The sequence below is a fragment of the Manihot esculenta genome, chromosome 2 (assembly GCF_001659605.2).
Source record: "Manihot esculenta cultivar AM560-2 chromosome 2, M.esculenta_v8, whole genome shotgun sequence".
In the NCBI taxonomy this organism is placed as follows: domain Eukaryota; kingdom Viridiplantae; phylum Streptophyta; class Magnoliopsida; order Malpighiales; family Euphorbiaceae; genus Manihot; species Manihot esculenta.
In genome coordinates, this window is record NC_035162.2 from 26,922,911 (window position 1) to 26,944,209 (window position 21,299).

Genomic DNA, 21,299 nt, shown 5'->3' on the forward strand with positions numbered 1-21,299 from the left:
TTTACGCTTATCTCTCGAGGTGGCACGGTTTCTTTTCTCTTAATTAATGCTTTCAAATTCGAATTTTGAATATGGACTACTTTTAAAATTTAGAAAAGAGTGTTTTACATCTCTTCATTGAGTCCATTCGACATGAATCAAATATTAATCGGGCTAGTACATTTTGGATGCTTAAATAATTTTAAATAAGTAGAAATATTTTTTATAACTAAGAAATTTTATGATTAGAATCACCCTCTTAATTCTTTTATCTATTTGTTTCATTTTGATGGACAGATCCTGTAAATTTGGTCAAATGAACTATTCACATGAATACGAAAAGAAACATAGAAAGACTCATGACTGAAAAAAAAAAAACAAAGGAAGAGATATAGATTTTACATTTTTAAGGCAAAGATGAGTACACTTTGGAAGTTTTTCTAAATTTAGTTGTATGAATGGGAGGAAAAAGCAAGCAATCACCTATAAAACCCTAAATAAATAAATTAACCAAAAGAAGCAACAATAAAATGATAAAAAGTCACTGAATTGGTGTAACTCATTGCGTTCACATTGCCATAATTAAGTCATTGCTTGAATTTGAAATCTTATTCATTAACACAATATATAAAAAAATAATTTTTTATGTAAAATATTTTCAAAAAATACTTATTATAAAAATTATTTTTTACATGCAAGTTAACTTTAGCAAGCAAATACAGCATAATTTAATTGTAAAGTTTATAAAAATCTAAAATATTTAATTCTATTTGTATTATATTCTTTTTATTTGACTTTTGTAATTTATTCTATTTGTAATTAATTCTTTCAATACCATAGGCAAAAATTTATTTGTTTTGTAAAAAAAAACTAAATGATTAAAAAAACCACCTTACCTTTAAGTTGAGTATCTTAAAACAAAACATAAGTAGAAATATATAATACTAATAAAATTTAGCACTATTTAATATATAGATCATTAAAACCTTATAACACACAAAATTAGGATAAAATGAAAAAAAAACTAAATATTAATTTAATTGAATTCAAATTTACATTAATGAGGAATATATAGTATTTTTTTTAATTATTTTTATATTTCACATGGATTCTATATATTTGATTGAATGGATTTTTTTTTTATGATTACAAAACAAAACGAAAAATAAAATAAATATAATGACATCTTAACATTTTTTCTATCTTTAGTTACAGATCTGCAAGAAATTCTCTCTTATTCTCAGCCTCTTTTTTAAGTATTTTCTATATAAAGTATCTTATACTTCTATAAATTAGAATCCTATAGAAAAGAAAAAAAAGCAAGCAAGCAATCAAATAGCCCTGAATAAAAAAAAATTAACGGGAGGAAGTAACTACAAAATGGCAAGAGGGCACTACGTTGATGCAACTCATTGTGTCCTCATTGCCATTCTTGTTGTTGCAACTACCGTTAGCTCTGACGATACAACACCAATACCAGCCGATGATTCTAAAGTAAGTAATTGGTTCCAAACTAATGTTAAGCCTTGGAAAAGTCGTAAAGGCACCTTAGATCCTGCTCTTGAAGCTGCTGAGGCCAAATCCAAAATAATTACGGTCTCAAAAGATGGAAAAGGAAAGTTCAAGACCGTTACTGATGCGATTAAAAGTATTCCATCACAAAACAAAGAACGTGTAATTATAAAAATTGGTCCTGGAGTCCACACCGAGAAGATTGAAATTGAAAAAACTAAGCCTTTTATTACATTTCTCGGAGATCCTAAAGCCATGCCCACCTTGGCATTTGGTGGCACCGCTCGTAAATATGGAACTCATTATAGTGGTACTGTAACTATAGATTCTGATTATTTCATGGGGGTTAATATTATTTTTCAGGTATTTACCGTTAATATTATTTTTAAGGTATTTACATATAAGCACACATACACACATATGTCTTAATTATCATTTTATTTTGCTTAATGATTTGTGGTCTTATGATTCATTTATTCACCTCTTCCTTTGGTATAGAATACTGCACCAAAACCCCAATCGAACAAGCCTGGAGGTCAGGCAGTTGCATTAAGAATCAATGGTGACAAGGCAGCTTTCTATAACTGCAAATTTCTTGGATTTCAAGACACATTATGTGATGATAGAGGACACCATTTTTATAGAAATTGTTACATTGAAGGCACTGTTGATTTTATTTTCGGAAGAGGAAGATCACTTTATTTGGTAAGAATATGTATATATATATATATATATATCAACATTGTTTTTTTTTTTTGAAAAGTGATATATTAGATAAAATATAACTATTATACCTTATTTTAAATGCAGGAATCACAACTAAATGTAGTAGATAACAAGGATTTGACATTCATCACAGCACAAGGAAAGGAGCAAAAATCAGAAAATTTTGGTTACTCATTTGTACAATGCAAAATAACTGGAAGTGGATCGGGATCATTTCTGGGACGAGCATGGAGGAAGATGCCTGAGGTGACCTTCTCTTATACTGAAATGGGTGCTGTTGTTAATCCTCTTGGATGGTCAGACAATAGGCAACCTGACAGGGATAGGTAAATTAAATTATCTTTTACATCAAGCTCTGAGAGAGATAAAAATGGTAATAAACTAATTAAGATGAATTGTTCGAAATGCAGTACGGTTTTCTTTGCAGAATATAAGAATTCAGGACCTGGATCAAATCCTAAAGGACGTGTTAAATTCACCAAGCAGCTAAAGGATGCACAAGCCAAAAACTTTCTCTCTCTTGGCTATATTCAGGGTTCTAAATGGTTGCTTCCACCTCCAAAGTAATATTTTTTTAGAGGATGTTTGGTTTACCTTTTTTTCATAACTGATAGCTGATTAGTCTTCAAACAACTATTTTGTGTGTTTGGTAAACTAGTTGAAAAGGCAGCTGATAGCTGATAGATACCTATCAGCTGCCTTTTCAATCAGCTCTCACGTTAGAATTTTTTTCTTGTCAGTTATGACTTTATTTTTTGTTTGGACCATATTATCCCTTTAATTTTTGTTAACTACAAAATTTAAATAATAAAATAAATTTTAATTTATATTAATAAATTATTTATACTTATAAAATAAATATAAATATTATGAAAATAATTATATTAATTATACGAAAAAATTACTTTTTTCGTCTCTGAGATATATAATAATTAACAGATTCGTCCCTCTATTTTTAACACCCAATACTTTAGTCCCTGAAGTTTGATTCCATCAAAATCAAAAAATGACCGAATTACTCTTTTTAGCACTCAATACTTTAGTCCTTAAAATTTATTTCCTTCAAATTTATAGGTCCCTCCCTCATATAATCAAATTAACAAAACCTCATTTACAAATCAAAGCAACAATCGAAAATATCAAACTCAATCTCTACAAATAAATAAAAACTTCAATAAATTCAAGATTCAAACTCAATAAATATAATAGAAATCATGGAAAAAGAATTTTTTTCGTTCCTGAGATATAACATAATTAACAGATTTATCCCTCTATTTTTCTAGCCCAATGCTTTAGTTCCTGATATTTAATTCCGTTAAAATCTAAGAAAATCTCAAACTCAATCTCCATAAACACATAAAAATTTCAATAAATTCAATATTGAAACTCAAAAAATATAATAAAAATAAAAATATATAAAATTTAAATTACTAACAATAAAAAATTAAAATTCAATAGAAATTGCTTTTGTGATGTCGCTCGCTATCGATCACTGCTCATCGTCCACTACCCTAGTTGCCCATTGCTTGAGTCACTAATTGTTCACGTTTCTTGCCACTTGATGGGCATTCCATTTGCGCAACTCACTCCTTGCATTTTTTGCTACTCGCACCGCTCGCTAATCGTATATCTAACAACTCATGTCGCTCATTGCTCATGTCTTCATCCATCGCATCGCTCATTGGTCCCGTCTCCAACAACTCACATCACTCGCTGCTTGCATCTCTAGCTACTCACGTCAGTCACTGCTCTCATCTCCATCCACTCACATCGCTCGCTACTCACTACTTACGTCTTCAACTAGTCACGTCACTTGTTGCTTGTGCTGTCAGTCACTCGTGTCACTGCCGATCCCTCCTTCTGCTTTTCAATTACTACAAAATATGTTTTTAACATACAAATTTTGTAGTTTTGGGTATGTGTTAGACATGAGTAATGAAAGGGGTATGGAAAGTAGATGAAAGAAACATGAGAATTTAAAGATGATAGAGCATAATTTAGACCATTTTATCATAATGATATTGATGTTAATTTACATTTTCTCTGCCTAATTTTGTGATTTTGATATGATTCTATAGAAAATGGTGTAAAGAGACAATTTAGTGAAAATGCCCCTAAAACTGCCTAAAATGGAGCAAAGGAGAGCAAGCATGCCAAGTGCAACTTGAAAGGAGCCAAATAAGGAAAGTGATTTGAAATTCAAATTTCAAATCCTTAAGAGAATTCAAAATTCAAAATCAAGATTCAGCTCATTAAGGAAAGTGGCAAATAAGGAAAGTGGCAAATAAGGAAAGTGCATTCAGTAGAGCAGTTTGAAATTCAAATCTTCAAGAATCCTTTCCCTTATTGAAGAAGCCAAATCTTATGAAGATGCACATTGAAATTTGAAATTCAAATTCAGCTTGTCAAGGAAGCCAAAGAAGACACACATACCACCTCAAGTCTTGCACAATCAAAATTCAAAATTCAAAAGGAGGCTCCACCTCATCAATGCAAGGCATGGGCGGCATGGGCAGCACTTGGGCAGCCAAGAGCTCAACTTGGGCAGCAAAGAGCTCAACTTGGGCAGCAAAGAAGACCTAGGGCAACACAAGAACTCTATAAAAGGATCACTTGGAGGACCGGCAGCCTCTTCCCCATCTTCTCCATTCGGCCGCCCAAGCTCCAAGGCTCTCCATCTTCGGTTCTTCTTTCTTTCTTTTCTTCTTTTCTTCTTTTTTTGGTTTTGGTTCAGCCATGAGTGGCTGAAACCTTTTATTCTAGTTGAGGATTAGGTGAAACTTTGGTTGTTTTATGGATTGTGAGATCTAAACATACATTGTTATCTTTGGTTTATTCAATATTTATGCAATTTCATGCATGATTCCATTATTGCTTTGTTATTATGATCAATGTGGCCTCTTGATTCTTGATTGCAAGGTAATATATTATTAGTTTGAATAATTTTGAGTCCATAATTGCTTGGATTGTTCAAACACAAGAACACTTGGTGTAAAAACTAAGGAAGTTGCATAATCTAGCAATATCACCATGCGTTTGGGTAGCTAGAATTAGGTCTCTCTATTTCTTAATGCAATTGACAGTTGTTTTGATGCCTAAGGCCCAAGGACGTTCCTTGGCAACTTGTTGATTAGGTGAAATTTGGTTGTTTTATGGATTGTGAGATCTGAACATACATTGTTATATTTGGTTTATTCAATATTTATGCAATTTCATGCTTGATTCCATTATTGCTTTGTTATTATGATCAATATGGCCACTTGATTCCTGATTGCGAGGTAATATATTGTTAGTTTGAATAATTTTGAGTCCGTAATTGCTTGGATTGTTCAAACACAAGAACACTTGGTGTAAAAACTAAAGAAGTTGCATAATCTAGCAATATCACCATGTGTTTGGGTAGCTAGAATTAGGTCTCTCTATTTCTTAATGCAATTGACAGTTGTTTTGATGCCTAAGGTCCAAGGACGTTCCTTGGCAACTTGTTGATTAGTAATTAATTAGAGGACGTTTCCTAATTGGTTTACGCTTAAGGAGAGATATGGTGGTGAGAAGCGTCTTCCATCTCTATAACTAATTTATTGAATCAAACAAAGGAACCTAAGTTTCAATGATTAATCCCAACAACTGAAGTGGATCCAATTCTTCAACTAGAGCTTTTCTTATTATTGATTTCTCTTTGTTTTTATTATTCGCTTACTTTATTGCTTTCTTTATTAGCTTAACTGAATCAATATCAAAACTCCCCTTTTACTTTTAAACCACAACTGAAGTGAATCCAATTAATCTATTTCCTTTGACTAGATATAAATCATTGACTCACCAATGGAAGAACTTTAGATTGTGACAGAATTAAATCTCAAGAACAAAAGTGTTAGGTTCTAACAATAAAAAGACAAATTATTAATTTGCTATGCAATATTAATGATAATCATATTTTTAAATAATATTTATTATATAATAAATTATTAATTTGATATATATTTCATAAAAAAATAAATAATATGATATATATGCTTATCAGTGATTTTACATATTAACATCCACAGCTATGCATATTTTAGTAATCACTTAAGAATATTTCAGTTGCAATTAAGAATCAGCTAACAACACCATCTATCAGTTATCAACTATCAGCTAACAACATCTATAGATATCTACTATTAGCTATAACCAACAATTAAACCAAACATACCCTTTATTATCACTTATTCTTTGAGGATAATATTTGGATCCAAACCATCATTATCCATCATAAAATTATTTACTTGGATTTGAAACCAAACCTAATCAAATCCTAAATATTTTATTTATTGATTTACCATTCAAACCATTTAATATTTAAATATCCCGTAATTATTAAAATAATTTTTATCCAATGTTATATTAATTATTTTTTTTTTAAATTTAAATTAGGAATTGGGAGACTAGAATAGGAGACTTATTAGATTTACTCAAATGCACTTATCACAAGGTTAAGCCTGTGAGTGCAATATTATACTAATTATGAAATACAATAAAAGTCATTCGTCCATGTCTCAATGGTAAATTTATTAAAATAATGAAATACAACTAAAAAATATAAATTAGAAAGTATAGTAAAAATTAAATAAAAATTGTAACGACCCGGAAACCGGACCGCTACCGGCGCTAGGATCCAGATCGGCTTAAGGCCGCCGAGACCCGTAGCAAGCCTAACATATATCTTGTACAACTGGTATATTCCCGTACATGGTCAAACATGACATAAAACTTTAAACTTTTCCTTCATTTTCCAAGCTTAACCTGTGCATGCACAAAAATTGTAAACATAAAACTCCTTACTGGAGCCCTCATCAAATGCTCCAGTTGGGTCAACATAACATACGTCAAGCTTGGTTCAACAAATCTCATCATAAAACATACATAAAGATCATGTGTCAAAAGGGATTAACCATACATGACTAGGGCAAAGCACAACTCTAACCATGACATGCCATTACATATCCTTACATTACAATACATACTTTTACATCATTACATAACTTTACATTACATCATGTCCACTACTATTCTATTACATAAACACGACCATAGCCATAACTTGCTGACCTCCTGAACTATCTCTGACCCTGCAAACCTGGGGTTAGGGGAAAGGGGTGAGCTATAAAGCCCAGTGAGCAAAACTATATAAAAAAAACATTTAAACATATGTCATTATGAAATGCATCACATCACAAACAATACACATCAAGGATGAACTTGTCACCAATAGCCCTCTACATATCTCATATCATAACATGTCCAACTATGCCAGGGGCGATACGGCCTCACCTGGTCTTCTCTTACATAGCTCATATCATAACATGTCCGACTATGCCAGGGGCGATATGGCCACGCCTGGTCTTCTCTTACATATAACATATTGCCAAGGGCAATACGGCCATGTCTGGCCTTTCTATCTCATGTCATATCGTACTGTACAGAGGGCTAGAGGATCATTCAATAGTCATCCACATCATCATCATCGTATTATGCAATGCATCATATTCGTGAATTCTAATGCAAACAACCTATTGCATAACATGGTATTCATGATGCATGAACATGATTAAAACATTTGATTTATTTTTTAATCATAAAGTTCAGTTCTACTCACCTCTGGTTGACGCTTACTAACTCTGGAGCAGAGAGGACTCTAAACATCCCCTCAAAAACTCCCTAAAACACCATAGAAATCATGCAAAAGAAGGCTGAACAGGGCACTTTTGGCGGCCGAAAGTCCTTCCAGAGCCGAAACTCAGCCACTTTCGGCGGCACCTTCGGCGGTCGAAAGTGGTTCCAGAGTCGAAACTCGTGCATGTTCGGCGGCACCTTCGGCGGCCGAAACTCCCCTCCAGAGCCGAAAGTCCAACTTTCGGGGGCAAGGTTCGGCAGCCAAAACAAGCCACCATAGGCAGGTTCGGCGGTCGAAAGTCCCTTCGGCGGCTGAACCTCAGTTCTTCCCGAAGGGCAGAACTCAGCCTCCTCATGCACAAACAGCCTCCAAACCTTCCAAAACAACCCAAAACCTCACATGCTCTCTCCCAAACATGCATACACACTCCCTCATGCATATAGGGCATAAACTAGCCTAAACCACCCAACAAAACATCATATACACATACATTAAGCATAAAACCCACATAAACCTAAACATGCACATCTACCCTCACACAAGCATCAAAACTTCTTAAACTTACTTAAAACAAAGAAAAGGGTGTGGATCTACACTTACCTTTTGAAGATCGAGGGTTGGTGCGATCCCTAACTTGGAGATGGGAGGAAACAACTCCTTGGGTCTCCAAGCTCCCAAAACTTGATCTTAAGCTCACAACTTCAAAACCCAAGCTAAAACTTGTTAAAACTTGAAAGATTTGAAGAAAGAACATGAAATCGACCAAAGGAGGACATGAACTCACCTTAGCTCAAGAATGGGGAGAAAACTCGCCCATTTTCGGTCTGAGGGGCCTTTTATAGGTGGCCGGTCAACCACCTTCGGCGGCCTAAGCTGCTTCCACAACCTCACCACCTTCGGCAGCCTAACGTGTCCCCTAAACTATCTCATGTTTGGCGGCCGAACTTGGTTTCTTCCCTCAACCCTTCGGAGGCCCAAAGCACTCCCGAAACAGCCCCATGTTCGGCGGCCGAACCTGGGTCCTTCCTCCTTGGCCTATTCTTTTCAAAACTCATTTCTTTTTCATTTAAAACCATAAAATTGTGTGAAAACATTTTAGAAACATACTTTACCCTTCTAGAAGACTCTGGCATCTTCAGAATTCCAGATTCCAACGGAGATTCCGCCGAAAAGTAGGGATTCCGATGCCGGAATCTAGTCGGGTATTACAAAAATAAAATAATTAAATTTAGATATTACATTCAAAATAATAAAAAAAACAAACGTCTAATTAGTTTTATAAATTATACACTTTTAAATTTGGCAAATTCATAAAAATTAAAGGCAAAATAAAATTATAAATTTAATTTTTTAGAAATTTAAAAAAATTAAACAAAAAGTTAAAATAAGTTTTGTATGTTATTTTAACTTTTTTTTTTAAATGTGACTAGTTACATAAATTAAAAAATAAAAATAAAAATAAAATAATTTTTGCAATTGTTTTAACTCTTCTTTTTCAACTATGCCTAATTTTAATTTTAACGAATTAAAAAAATTAAAATAATTTCTATGTATTATTTTAACTTTTTTTTAAAAATGTGACTAATTTTAATTTGTAAATTAAAAAAATTGTGTATAATATTTTAACTTTTATTTAGAAATACGACTAATTTTAATTTTGCAAAAATAAAAAAAAATTGTTGCATTTGAAATAATTTCAGAAAGATAAAATAACGTGTCTGCAAAATATAGTGCAAGTGAAAAATATAACTATGTTTAACTTTTTAAAAATTAAAAAATTAAATTAAATTAAGAAAATAATTGAATTTGAGATATTACACTCTTAATAACAACAACATTAGTGTAAAAATCTAGTTAATAGTACATACAAACCTGATATTATATAAGAATCGCCCAAAGTAATCAATAAGCTGTTGTAACGATCCGGAAACCGGACCGCTACCGGTGCTAGGATTCAGATCGACTTAAGGTCGCCGAAACCCGTAGCAAACCTACTATACATCCTGGGTACCTGATAAAATCCCATACACGATCATACATTATCACAAAAACTTAAACATTTTCATGAAACCAAGCTCAACCTGTACATGCATCATACTGAAAACATAAAACCTATACTAGAGCTCTCATCAAATGCTCTAATATGGTAAACATTACATGTCTCAAACTTAGTTCAAACATAACTCATAATTAAAACTTTTACATAAGAATCATGTTAACAGAGATTACAAAGATAAAAACTAAGGCCAAGCACAATTCTAGTCCATTATACAATACATGTCCACAACTATGCTATTACATTAAACTATACTGTACTATGCCGGCTTCCCGAGCTATCTTCGACCCTGCAAACTTGGGGTTAGGGGAAAGGGATAAGCTACAAGAGCCTAGTGAGCAGAACATAAAAAAATAGTTTAATAAAGATATGCTCATATGAAATGCGTCACAACACAAACAATTCACATCAAGATGAACTTGTAACCAATAACCTTCTACATAATCCAATGTGCCCGGCCCCCGACGAAGCTCCTTAGGACTTTCGCTTAAACATAACATAACATATCCATAAATGTCAGGGGCGTAGAATGGGTCTCGACCTGGACTTTCTCTTACATATTGCCAGGGACATAGAATGGGCCTCGACCTAGACTTCCGTATCATATCATATCATATCGAGGGCTAGTGGGTCATCCAACATCCATCCACAATAACAGTAAATTATGCAATGCATCATATTCGTGAATTCTAATGCAAAACTGTTAGTTTATATGCCCTAGGCTATTATCTTGGACCTTTTTGTATGTCGTTTTGGTTATTAATAAAAGAGGTTTTTATCATTATTATTTATTTGCATGTTACATAATAATGATTATCATCCATGGTTACTTATTATTATGTTGATAATAATAAAATATAACTGGTATGATTATTGATTGATAATCATGAGATGATTATGCATATGTGGATATAATTCAATAATCATAGATACTTGTTAGAGAATAAAGTATTGGATGGACCCGCATTAAGATCACTACATGGGTTATTGTCATAAGTGAATCTCAAAGTAGTTATGTCTTAATCCTTTAACTTGAGATTGTCATAGTTTCCAACGTAAGGACTATTGTGTTTTGACATAACCAAACATTGTCTTTAATCGAACAATCATAAAGGTTATGATTGAGCATGATAGAAATTATATAGAGGATAATGAACAATCAAGATAGGATTTATCCCTCTCTCTAAGAGAGATATCTTCTGGGCCCCTCGATAAGTGAGACTGAGAAATGCATGGCCGTGCTCAAATGAATTGATAGTGTGATCAATATCATTTGATCCTATTAGTCTACTTAGAGATCAAGAAATCATAAGTTTGAACATTATAAGTTTGACATTGATCATGACTTATATTCAAACTAGATATTGTGTGACAAAGGGATTAATTCATGTTATATTTATTAGGCTTTATCGGACTATTGATCATCATATTAGTTGGGTAGTCATAATGTCTTGCTAGAGGCCACTTATGACTTATGGGTCTTTTGGGACTGGGTCTTTTGGGACTGGGCCTATTGCCAATTAATGTGAGCCTATTGGGTCACACAAAAAAGAACGTTGTTAATGTGCTATGTCATATTAATGGGCTAAAAGCGCAAAGCCCATTAATATAATTAATAATAATAAAGTGTTATTATTATTAATCATTACTATAATTAATAATAATAAAGTGTTATTATTAATAATATTTAATAATAATAAAGTGTTATTATTATTAATATTTAATAATAATAAAGTGTTATTATTATTAATATTGATTATTAATATAATTAATAATAATAAGTATTATTATTATTAATATTAATTATTAATATAATTAATAATAATAGAGTGTTATTATTATTAATCATTTATTATTATGAGATAATAATATTTAAAAGATCTGCATTCTATCTATAACTGTTACAGATAAAGGATTATATCACATAAGATATTTGAGTATCTGCGAGATTGTGATAGTGGGTTATGAACACAACTCTTTTTAGGAAAAGGAGTTGCAGGAAAAACAAAAGACTGAAACATATAAATACTCCTTTTATGAATTATGGAAGGGGTTTTTTTTTTTGAGAAAATTCAGTCTAAAAGCTGCAAATTGTGGAGCACATAATCTATCCATCTTTGAGAGAGCTAGCACTCTAATAGGATAGAAGACGTTCGTGTGGATACCATAGAGGGTGTTCGTTTGAAAAGGCAGCACCATCAGTCCAAAATTGTATCTTCTTGACGAGATTAACAGGTTAGTCTCATATCCATTTTGTGAATTAAACGAAGCACTCGGATTCTGGGAAAAGATATCCGAAATTTTATTTTTCCGCTGCGCAATTTGGATTGCAATAATCTCGGGATTTCCCAACAATGGTATCAGAGCCTACTTGTGTTTTTCGTTCAAATTAATTATGCCATGATTGATATTATATATGTGATATATATTTATTAGAATGGTATGATAATTATGGAATATTTTGTAGAAGAATGATCAGATCATTTAGGTAATTTTTATTAGAAAAATTAACTTTAAAATTTTGGATCTAGAATCAAAATTGTTTTGATTGGTTGTTTTAGGTTTTAATTGTTAAATTAAAACAACAATAAAAAAAAACTTAATTAATTAAAATGGAATTTATGGAAATCCTAGAAAACGATCTGCAGCTGCTGGAACGCCCGGCGACAGCCCGATGGTCCGACTACGGGCGTCACGTCCCTGTGACCAGCAACGCACGCGTGCCGTGCATAGCTGCAGATCGCGCGACCCAAGGGGTCGCGCACCCAGTGGGTCGCGCAACCAGTGGGTCGCGCGACCAGAGGATCGCGTGCTCGTGGGTCGCGCGCCCTGTGGGTCGCGATCCCGGTGGGTCGCACTTCGCGTGCCGACGTGTCGCGCGCCGGTGGGTTGCGTGACGGTTGGGGATGGCTAGCAGTGACGGCCGGAGCGTCCGGCAGGCTGCTGGATCTTCGGGCAGGAGCTAGGGCTTCTTTCGGGGAAGAAGATGATGCCCCAAATTACGATTCTGCCCTTGAAAATTAAAAAAAAAATTAAAAATTATAATAAAATAATTTTTAAAAATTATTATTTTATTTTAGTCTTTAAATCAGATTTAAATAATAATATTTTATTATTTTGTCATATATTAGTATAAGATACTATGCATTATTGTTTATATATATATATGTATGCATATAGGATGCTGTAATATATATATGTAAGACAAAATAATTAAAGTTAAAATTGAACCCTCACTCTAAAATTTTAAGTTTTAATGCCACCCATATATTAAATACCTATCAAGACTATGATCACCAAAATGCAGGTTTTGCCAAAGCAAAGTGCTTAGGTTATCCTAGTAAGATAGGATGAGTAATAGTTATTCATTTATTTAATTTTTGTTGGGCTTAATTAGGCTATCAAAACGGTTTTGGGCCTAAGGCATTAGATGGGGTATAACATGCAATTTGACATATAATGTCAATATCTCATAATCTAAGAGTTACATTAGATGTAATTGGTAAGGAGTTACCTACCTAAATAACTTAATTCTAAGCGTCATGCCAAAGTTGACTTAGAATTAGGTGAAATATGGATCTTAGCCCACTAAAATGTTATTATTTTTGAGGGTTATATTTTAGTGGGAGATTATTATCACCTCAATATTAATTTACTAAATTGATTATATTTGCATATTTTGTAGACAATTATGGCTGCTAATAACAATTCCACATTATTACTGCGATCCATCCTTGAGAAGGATAAACTGAAAGATAATGGGCCTAAGGGACGAGGCAAGCCTAAATGGCAATCTAAGGAAAAAATTCCTAAGGAAATAGTTCCTAAGGAAGGAATCTGCTTCCATTGCAAGGAACCAGAGCATTGGAAGAGAAATTGCAAACTCTATTTGGATGAGTGCAAGAAGAAGAAGAGTAGTGAGACTACGACTTCAGGTATTTATGTTATAGATATTAATTTATCTATTTCTACTTCATGGGTATTAGATACCGGATGTGGCTCTCATATTTGTACAAATGTGAAGGTCTCAAAAGGAGTAGAAAACTGAAAAAAGGGCGATGTGGACCTACGTGTAGGCAATGGAGCAAGAGTTGCTGCCATAGCTGTAGGGACATATGAACTTGTGTTGCTTAATGGTCTTTTGTTAGTTTTGAACAATTGCTTTTATGTTCCCACTTTGAGTAGGAATATTATTTCAGTTTATGTTTTGGACGATGAAGGCTTTTCATTTCTTATTAAGAATAATAAATGATCCATTAATAAAGATGATTTGCTTTATTATATTGCAAATTCATATGATGGCCTTTATGTCCTTGATCTAGATGATTCTAGAGACAACAATATCTATAACATAACTTTTAAGAAAAATAAGCCAAATGAGTTAAACCCAACATATTTATGGCACTATCGTCTTAGCTATATAAATGAGAATCACATATCTAAGCTCCATAAAGATGGTTTATTAGATTCATTTGATTTTGAATCATTTGAAAATTGTGAATCTTGTTTGCTTGGTAAGATGAAAAAGGACCCTTTTACTGGACAACGTCAAAGAGCTTCAGACTTATTGGGTTTAGTACATACAGATGTATGTGGCCCACTAAGCATTAGTGCCAGGGGAGGCTATCGGTACTTCATTACATTCATTGATGATTTCAATAGGTATGGCTATGTCTACCTAATGAAACATAACCATGAATCTTTTGAAATGTTTAGAACTTTTCAAAATGAAGTACAAAATCAACTTGGTAGAACTATTAAAATGCTTCGATATGATCGAGGTGGTGAATATTTGAGCCAAGAGTTTGATGAACATCTTAGAAACTGTGGAATTGTTTCACAATTGACTCTTCTAGGAACTCCACAATGGAATGGTGTTTCCGAAAGGAGAAATCGAACTTTATTAGATATGGTTCGATCTATGATGAGTCAAACAAATCTCTCTTTATCATTTTGGGGTTATGCCTTGGAAACAACTATATTCATTTTAAACCAAGTACCATTAAAAGCGGTTGAAAAGACACCATATGAGTTATGGACTGGCAAAATGCCCAATTTGTCTTTTCTTAAGATTTAGGGTTATGAGGCTTATGTGAAACGCCCAATTTCAGATAAGCTAGCTCCAAAATCTATCAAGTGCAATTTTGTAGGGTATCCTAAGGAAACCAAAGGATACTATTTCTATATTCCCTCAGAGAACAAAGTGTTTGTTGCTCGAAATAGTACCTTTTTAGAAAAGGAATTTATCTCTCAGAGATTCAGTGGGAGTACAGTACGACTTGAGGAAACTCACGCACCACAAAAGAGCATTGAACCGCCGATACAACCACTTTCAGAACCACAAACAGTTGTAGAAACTGAAAGGGTGACACAAGTCCCATGCAGATCTAATAGGACACATCATCAGCCTGAGAGATATGGATTTCTCATGACTGATAGTCATGATCTTTTGCTCATTGATCAAGATGAGCCTACTACCTATCAAGAGGTTGTGTCAGGTCCAGATTCTGATAAATGGCTCTCTGCCATGAAATCTGAAATGCAATCCATGTATGACAATCGAGTTTGGTCATTAATTGATCCCCCTGAGGGTGTTAAGACCATTGGTTGCAAATGGGTTTTCAAGAAGAAAACTGACATAGATGGAAATGTGCATACCTACAAAGCAAGGCTTGTCGCAAAAGGTTTCAAACAAACTCATGGTATAGACTATGATGAGACCTTTTCGCCAGTAGCAATGCCTAAGTCGGTTAGAATTCTCATTGCCATTGCTACGTACTATGATTACGAGATATGGCAAATGGATGTCAAAATAGCTTTCTTTAATGGAAACTTGCTCGAGGATGTGTACATGACACAACCTGAGGGTTTTGTAATCCCTGAGAATTCTAAAAAGATTTGCAAGCTTCAGAGATCCATTTATGGATTGAAGCAAGCTTCTCGGAGCTGGAATCTTCATTTTGATGAAATAGTCAGAGACTTTGGATTCATCAAGAATGAAGATGAACCTTGTGTTTACAAGATGGTTAGTGGGAGTGCAGTTGTGTTTCTAGTCCTATATGTGGATGGCATATTACTCATTGGAAATGATATCCCTACCTTGCAAAAGGTTAAGACTTGGTTAGGGAATTCTTTTTCAATGAAGAACTTAGGTGACGCTGCGTATATCCTTGGTATTAAGATCTATAGGGATAGATCCAAGAGGATATTTAGTCTGAGTCAAAGTACTTATATTGACAAGGTGCTGAAAAGGTTTAGTATGCAAGATTCCAAAAGAGGATTCTTGCCCATGTCTCATGGTATTCATCTCAGCAAGAATCAATGTCCTATGACATCTGATGAGCGAAAACGGATGAATAAGATCCCTTATGCTTCTGCTATTGGATCTATCATGTATGCCATGATATGTACTAGATCAGACGTCTCATATGCCTTGAGCACAACGAGCAGATATCAGGCAGATCCCGGTGAAAGTCACTGGACAGCTGTTAAGAATATCCTAAAGTACCTTAGAAGGACTAAGGATGCATTCCTAGTTTATGGAGGTTTAGAAGACGAGCTGGTTGTAAATGGTTACACAGATGCTAGTTTCCAAACCGACATAGATGACTTCAGATCGCAGTCAGAATTCGTATTCACTTTAAACGGTGGAGCTGTTAGCTGGAAAAGTTCCAAGCAGAGCACTGTAACAGATTCTACAACAGAAGTTGAGTATATAGCAGCATCAGATGCAGCTAAAGAGCTAGTCTAGTTGACGAAATTCATCACAGAGTTGGGAGTGGTTCCCAGCATTGCAAATCCTATGGACCTTTATTGTGATAATAATGGTGCCATAGCACAGGCAAAGGAGCCCAGATCTCATCGGAGATCTAAGCACATACTCAGGTGATATCACCTTATTCGAGAGATCATTGATAGAGGAGATATCAAAATATGCAAAGTAAACACAAATGACAACATTGCAGATCCACTAACCAAGGCTCTTTCACAGGTTAAGCATAATTAGCACACTAGGTCTATGGGTATTAGATACTTGTATGATTAGGCCTAGTGCAAGTGGGAGATTGTTAGTGTATATGCCTAGGCCATTATCTTGGACCTTTTTGTATGTCGTTTTGGTTATTAATAAAAGAGGTTTTATCATTATTATTTGTTTGCATGTTACATAATAATGATTATCATCCCTGGTTACTTATTATTATGTTGATAATAATAAAATATAACTGGTATGATTATTGATTGATAATCATGAGATGATTATGTATATGTTGATATAATTCAATAATCATAGATACTTGTTAGAGAACAAAGTATTGGATGGACCCGCATTAAGATCACTACATGGGTTATTGTCATAAGTGAATCTCAAAGTAGTTATGTCTTAATCCTTTGACTTGAGATTGTCATAGTTTCCAACATAAGGACTATTGTGTTTTGACAAAACCAGACATTGTCTTTAATTGGACAATCATAAAAGTTATGATTGAGCATGATAGAAATTATGTAGAAGAATCAAGATAGGATTTGTTCCTCTCTTTGAGAGAGATATCTTCTAGGCCCCTCGATAAGTGAGACTGAGAAATACATGGCCGTGCTCAAATGAATTGATAGTGTGATCAATATCATTTGATCTTATCAGTCTACTTAGAGATCAAGAAATCATAAGTTTGAACATGATAGGTTTGACATTGACCATGACTTATGCTCAAACTAGATATCGTGTGACAAAGGATTAATTCATGTTCTATTTATTAGCCTTTATCGGACTATTGATCCTCATATTAGTTGGGTAGTCATAATGTCTTGCTACAGGCCACTTATGACTTATGGGCCTTGTGGGACTGGGCCTATTGCCAATTAATGTGAGCCTATTGGGTCACACACAAAAGAACATTGTTGATGTGCTATATCATATTAATGGACTAAAAATCCAAGGCCCATTAATATAATTAATAATAATAAAGTGTTATTATTATTAATCATTAATATAATTAATAATAATAAAGTGTTATTATTATTAATATTAATTATTAATATAATTAATAATAATAAGTGTTATTATTATTAATATTAATTATTAATATAATTAATAATAATAAAGTGTTATTATTATTAATCATTTATTATTATGAGATAATAATATTTAAAAGATATGCAGTCTATCTATAACTGTTACTGATAAAAAATTCTATCACATAAGAAATTTGAGTATCTGCGAGATTGTGATAGTGGGTTATGAACACAACTTCTTTTAGGAAAAAAAGTTGTGGGAAAAACAAACGACTGAAACATATAAATAATCCTTCTATGAATTATGGAAGGGGTTTTTTTTTTTAGAAAATTCAGTCTAAAAGCTGCAGATTGTGGAGCACATAATCTATCCATTTTTGGGAGAGCTAGCACTCTAGTAGGATAGAAGACGTTCGTGTGGATACCATAGAGAGTGTTCGTTTGAAAAGGCAGCACCATCAGTCTAAAATTGTATCTTCTCGACGAGATTAACAGGTTAGTCTCATATCCATCTTGTGAATTAAACGAAGCACTTGGATTCTGGGAAAGAAAATCTTAAATTTTATTTTTTCGATGTGCAATTTGGATTGCAATAATCTCGGGATTTCCCAACAAAAACAACCTAATACATAAACATGGCATTCGTGATGCATGAACATGCTTAAAAAGTTTGATTACTTTAAAACAATAGATTAGTTTAGTTCTACTCACCTCTGGCTGACGCTTGCCTAACAATGATGCAGCTAACTCACTGAAGGCCTCTACGGTCTCCCAAGTCCAATCCTACACAGATGGACTCAAATGAGGGACCAAACATGACTCTAAATAACTCTCCAAAACCCCCCTTAAACATACCAAAACATGCACATAAAACAAGCAAAGGAAGGCTGGATAAGGGACTTTCGGCGGCAGGTTCGGCGGCCGAAGGTCCTCACAGATCCAAAAGTCAGGGACTTTCGGAGGCAGATTCAACGGCCTAAACTCCACACAAATCCGAAACTCAGGGACTTTCGGGGGCGGGTTCGACGGCCGAAACCCCATCACAGATCCAAAAGTCATGCTTTCGGGGGTAAGTTAGGCGGCCAAAAGACTGCTTCCACAAGCAGGTTTGGCGGTCGAACTTTGCTTCGGCAGCCGAACCTGGATTATCCAACAAGGTAGAACCAGATTCTACCCTATGCACTTAGCCTCTAAAACTTCTCAAATCCTCACATCCAACCCCTCAAAACATGCATACACACTCATCAAGCATAAGGGGCATAAAAAGTAGCCTAAATCCCAACAAACAACCATAAAACATCACAAGAGTAAACATTCATCAACAAAACTAACACAAACCCTAAAACCTTAGATCTAACCATTTCATGCATTTTTACCCTTACCCCTTCTTAAAACTTGATTAAAAGATAAGAAAAATAATGATCTAGGCTTACCTCTTGGAGATCTAAAGATGACAGCAACCCCAATGTGGAGATGAGGTAAAACGGTCTCTGGAGGTCTCCAGGGTTTCAAAACTTGGATTCAAGCTCAAATCTTCAAAAACAAGGAAAAAAACATGAATTTCTTTAAGGGATTTGAAGGAAAAACAAAAAAATCACCAAAGGAAAGGAAAGGACTCACCTATGCCTGAAAATGGGGAGAAGACTCCCTCATCTTCGGGCTGAAGTCCTCTTATAGGTGGCTGGACGAAACCACCTTCGGGGGCCGAAAGGGGAGATCCTGCGGTGGCACCTTCGGCGACCGAACGTGGTTTTTCCTCTTCAAAACTCTTTTTCTTTCTTTCTTAAAACCTTTAAATCTTCAAAAACATTTTATAAAAATCTTATTTTACCCCTCATAAGGAGATTTCAGCTCCGATATTTCGGGTTCCAACGGAGATTCCATTGGAAGATTGGAATTTCGACGCTGGAGTCTAGCCGGGTATTACAGCTGTCATCACACAACAAGGCCATATGATAAGGATCTGGGTACTACGGTCCCACTCGAGGAAAGGAAGACCTGGACACCTTAACATCCAATTTATCATTAAGATTCGCCCTCCCCTTGACAGGATGAGTTTTGGCATAAAATTACCGTTAGCAGGCATAATCTAGCAGACCCACGTTACGCCTCTAATCAAGAGATACTCAACCGGTCAACTCGGTGGGATCCCTTATTAGATTAGCCAGCCACATCATCGCTGGATCACAAGGAAATGCTATATTTATTCCCATATTTTTATAGTATAAAAAGAGAACGATCACAAAGGCAAACGTACACAATTCTTACACTACTCAAGTTCGAAGCAATTCATTGCATACACTCTATTCTCCAGAATACTAACTTGAGCCTCAGAGTGGCTAATGTGGATACCCACCACCTCACATCCTCTTTCTTGTAGATCTAGCCAATCATAGCACAACTTTATTTTTTGGCCACATTATTTGATTCTAGAGCCGGGAGTCCATTGGATCCTCTCTATTCATTTGGATTGTAAACCGGTATCCTACTTTTTTCTTATAGAAGGAAATCTCTTTCTTCTCTCTCTCTCCAAATGGACGGTAGTTCATGAGCTGCTGCTAATATTGCTATTAATGAGAGTGTTATCGTTTCTTTCACTCCTAACAGTGGATAAAATATGCCCCTAATGGTCAATGAAGCATAAGTTAGCAATCTAAACAACAAAAGGATGATCCAATACATCTAAAAGTTGCAGGCTACTCTCAAGCAATATAAAACTCGGGAGGAGGTGTCAGTCGTGACGCCCAAAGGAAGGGAAAAAGCCTCCATTGACACCTCTAGGCCTCGGACAGAGGTGATCAAGAGGCTATCTAAAGGGAGAGCCGAGTTAGAAGAGGGTGAATCAGACGATACTCTAAAAGGTGTCGACTGGAAGTTGATACGGGCTGTCCAAAGGTACCAAAGAGAGCAAGAGTAAAATTTTGGCCTGGATGGTGCCTCGCCTCTTTCAGAGGAAATCTTAGCATAAACATGCCCCACCAATTTCAATTTTCCTAGCTTGGATAAGTATGATGGAACACTAGATTCCAGGAGTCACCTAGTGATCTTTAGGACGACCATGCAGCTTCAGCATGTCAATGACTTCGCGTTGTGTCGAGTGTTTCCATCAACACTCACAGGTTTGGCTAAGAAATGGTACCAATATCTGAGTCTAGGTTTGATTCAGAACTTTATGTAGTTCACTACACTATTTAAATATCAATTTATTACTTGTATACCTCCCAAAAAACTGTCCTCTAACTTACAGAAGATCCACTAAGGAGAGAGTGAGTCTCTAAGGAGATTTATCTCACGGTTCAATACTGAGGCAATACATGTGGAAGAGTTGGGTGTCATGAGATAACGTGTGAAGCATTGAAG

General features: G+C 34.6%; 1 protein-coding gene across 1 annotated transcript; it reads left to right on the forward strand.

Annotated features, from left to right (window-relative positions):
• Positions 1-1,359: 1,359 nt before the first annotated feature.
• Positions 1,360-2,784, forward strand: LOC110607103 (pectinesterase PPME1). The gene is made up of 4 exons (XM_021746164.1): positions 1,360-1,854; positions 1,990-2,196; positions 2,302-2,543; positions 2,628-2,784. The coding sequence occupies exons 1-4, from the start codon at positions 1,360-1,362 to the stop codon at positions 2,782-2,784; spliced, it is 1,101 nt and encodes a 366-aa protein (XP_021601856.1).
• Positions 2,785-21,299: the final 18,515 nt, after the last annotated feature.

What these genes read in the sequence shown, in the direction of transcription:
- LOC110607103 (XM_021746164.1), top strand. Translation starts at nt 1,360, where the DNA reads ATGGCAAGAGGGCACTACGTTGATGCAACTCATTGTGTCCTCATTGCC. An exon ending in GAGGAAGATCACTTTATTTG is followed by an intron (nt 2,197 to 2,301) that starts GTAAGAATATGT and finishes TTTTAAATGCAG; the next exon opens with GAATCACAACTAAATGTAGT. An exon ending in AGGCAACCTGACAGGGATAG is followed by an intron (nt 2,544 to 2,627) that starts GTAAATTAAATT and finishes TTCGAAATGCAG; the next exon opens with TACGGTTTTCTTTGCAGAAT.